This window comes from Lolium rigidum, chromosome 4 (assembly GCF_022539505.1).
Source record: "Lolium rigidum isolate FL_2022 chromosome 4, APGP_CSIRO_Lrig_0.1, whole genome shotgun sequence".
NCBI classification, from domain to species: domain Eukaryota; kingdom Viridiplantae; phylum Streptophyta; class Magnoliopsida; order Poales; family Poaceae; genus Lolium; species Lolium rigidum.
This window is the reverse complement of record NC_061511.1, coordinates 183,904,415-183,906,453: the sequence shown is the minus strand read 5'-3', so window position 1 is coordinate 183,906,453 and position 2,039 is coordinate 183,904,415. Positions and strand designations below refer to the sequence as shown.

The window sequence follows — 2,039 nt, the reverse complement described above, 5'->3', positions numbered from 1 at the left end:
ACGCCCACTTCGTCTCCACCTCCGACGGGAAACCCGTCCCCGCCAAGCCACCATCATTGCGCCACCACCGCCGCGGAGATATCCATTTTCCTTTCTTTACTGCTGCTTTCCTTGCGACCTACTGCTGCCGTCGTGGCTGGCTTCGCGGCAAAGCCTTCCTTCTCTACTGGAGTGGAGTGGCGGCACGTACGGTAGCGCGCGCCACCCACCACCACGCCCCCATTAAAGGCGCTCACGCAGCGGCACCGCCATCTCCACCACCTCCACGAGAAAGGGAGCTCTCAGAGTGAGGAGTGTTCCCCTTCATTCACTTCCTCCTCCTCCTCCCCTCACGGGAGCAGCCACAAAGGCCGCCAACGCCCCACGCCGCGCGCCTTTAAAGCTTCAGGGGAGGACGGCGCCGCGCGCCACCTTAAAGATTCCCGCACCCAGCTCGCTCCATCTCCCGCCACGAGCTTCATCGATCGCCGCCTTTAATCCTTCCTTCTTGCAGAAGCGCGCGCGAACCGAGCGAGCTTGCTTTCGGCGGGAACAATGGCGCGGCTGGGCGCTGTTGCGGCGGTGGTGCTCTTCCTGGCGGCGGCCGTCGTGGCGGCGGAGGCCATCCTGGACCCGACGGACTTCCTGGCGCTGCAGGCGGTGCGGCGGTCGCTCTACGACATGCCGGGCTCGGCCTTCTTCGACGGCTGGGACTTCACTGCCGACCCCTGCGGCTTCCCGGGGGTCTTCTGCGACGGGAACAGGGTGTCCGCGCTCGCGCTCGGCGACCCGCGGGCGGGGTCGCCGGGGCTCACCGGCAGGCTGGACCCGGCGCTGGGCCGGATGTCCGCGCTCACGGAGCTCTCGCTCGTGCCGGGCCGCGTCCAGGGCGAGCTCCCGGCCTCGCTCGCCGCCTGCGCCAACCTGCGCTTCCTGGCCGTCAGCAAGAACCTCCTCTCCGGCGCCATCCCCGACGGGCTCGGCGCGCTCGCCAACCTCCGCACGCTCGACGTCAGCTTCAACCAGATCTCCGGCGCCATCCCGCCGTCCCTCGCCTCCCTGCCCTCCATCACCAACCTCATCCTCTGCCACAACCAGCTCACCGGCGCCATCCCGTCCTTCCCGGACGCCTCCCCGCTCCTCCGGCTGGACCTCAAGCACAACACCCTCTCCGGCGGCGTGCCCACCCTCCCAGGCTCGCTCCAGTACCTCTCCCTCGCGGCCAACCGCCTCACCGGCCAGGTCGACTCTGTCCTGCCGCGCCTCACCCGCCTAAACTTCCTCGACCTCAGCATGAACCAGCTCCAGGGGCCCATCCCGCCCTCCGTCTTCGCACTCCCGCTCTCCGTGCTCCAGCTGCAGCGCAACTTCTTCTCCAGCCCCGTCCAGCCGGCGGGCGACGTCACCATCCCGGTCGTGGACCTCAGCTACAACCGCTTCTGGGGCCCGCTCTCGCCGCTCCTGGCGGGGATCGGCCAGCTCTACCTCAACAACAACCGCTTCACCGGCGACGTGCCGTCGCGGCTCGTGCAGGAGCTCGTCGGCACCGGCGGGCTGCAGGTGCTCTACCTGCAGCACAACTTCCTCACCGGCATCGAGATCTCGCCGTCGTCCTCGCTGCCCTCCGGCGTCTCGCTCTGCCTCATGTACAACTGCATGGTGCCGCCCGTGTACGCGCCCTGCCCGATCAAGGCCGGCACCACCAACACACGGCCCGCCGACCAGTGCCCCGAGTGGAGGGGCTGACGTGGCTGCACACCAAGTCGATCGCCGACAAAAAAGACCGTTGCCTGCCGGGGGATCGATCGGCTCTGATCGGTGAAGAAGATGGAAAGAATGCAGGAGATTGCGAAGGGCGGTCTCTGATTCTTTGATTAAATTTGGTCAGTTTACTGTGGATTCTTTTGGGTTGAGGAGAGGTTAGACACAGACAGACATAAGTTGTTTAATAATCTTGAATTATAGATGTAATTTTGTGTTTAGCTCGTGTAACACGGTGTAAGTGTTATGTGTTTGTGCCTCTGCTGTATAGACAGTGAGTGTGAGTAGTGAACATTGGC

The 2,039-nt window shown here is 64.9% G+C and overlaps 1 protein-coding gene across 1 annotated transcript; it reads left to right on the top strand.

Moving 5' to 3' along the window:
* Window positions 1–534: 534 nt before the first annotated feature.
* On the top strand, window positions 535–1,725 carry LOC124705835 (LRR receptor-like serine/threonine-protein kinase SIK1). The gene has a single exon (XM_047237530.1). It carries the CDS (start codon window positions 535–537, stop codon window positions 1,723–1,725), a length of 1,191 nt encoding a protein of 396 aa, XP_047093486.1.
* The last annotated feature ends 314 nt before the right edge of the window (window positions 1,726–2,039 follow it).

Coding starts and splice junctions, on each gene's coding strand:
- LOC124705835 (XM_047237530.1), top strand. CDS start 535: ATGGCGCGGCTGGGCGCTGTTGCGGCGGTGGTGCTCTTCCTGGCGGCG.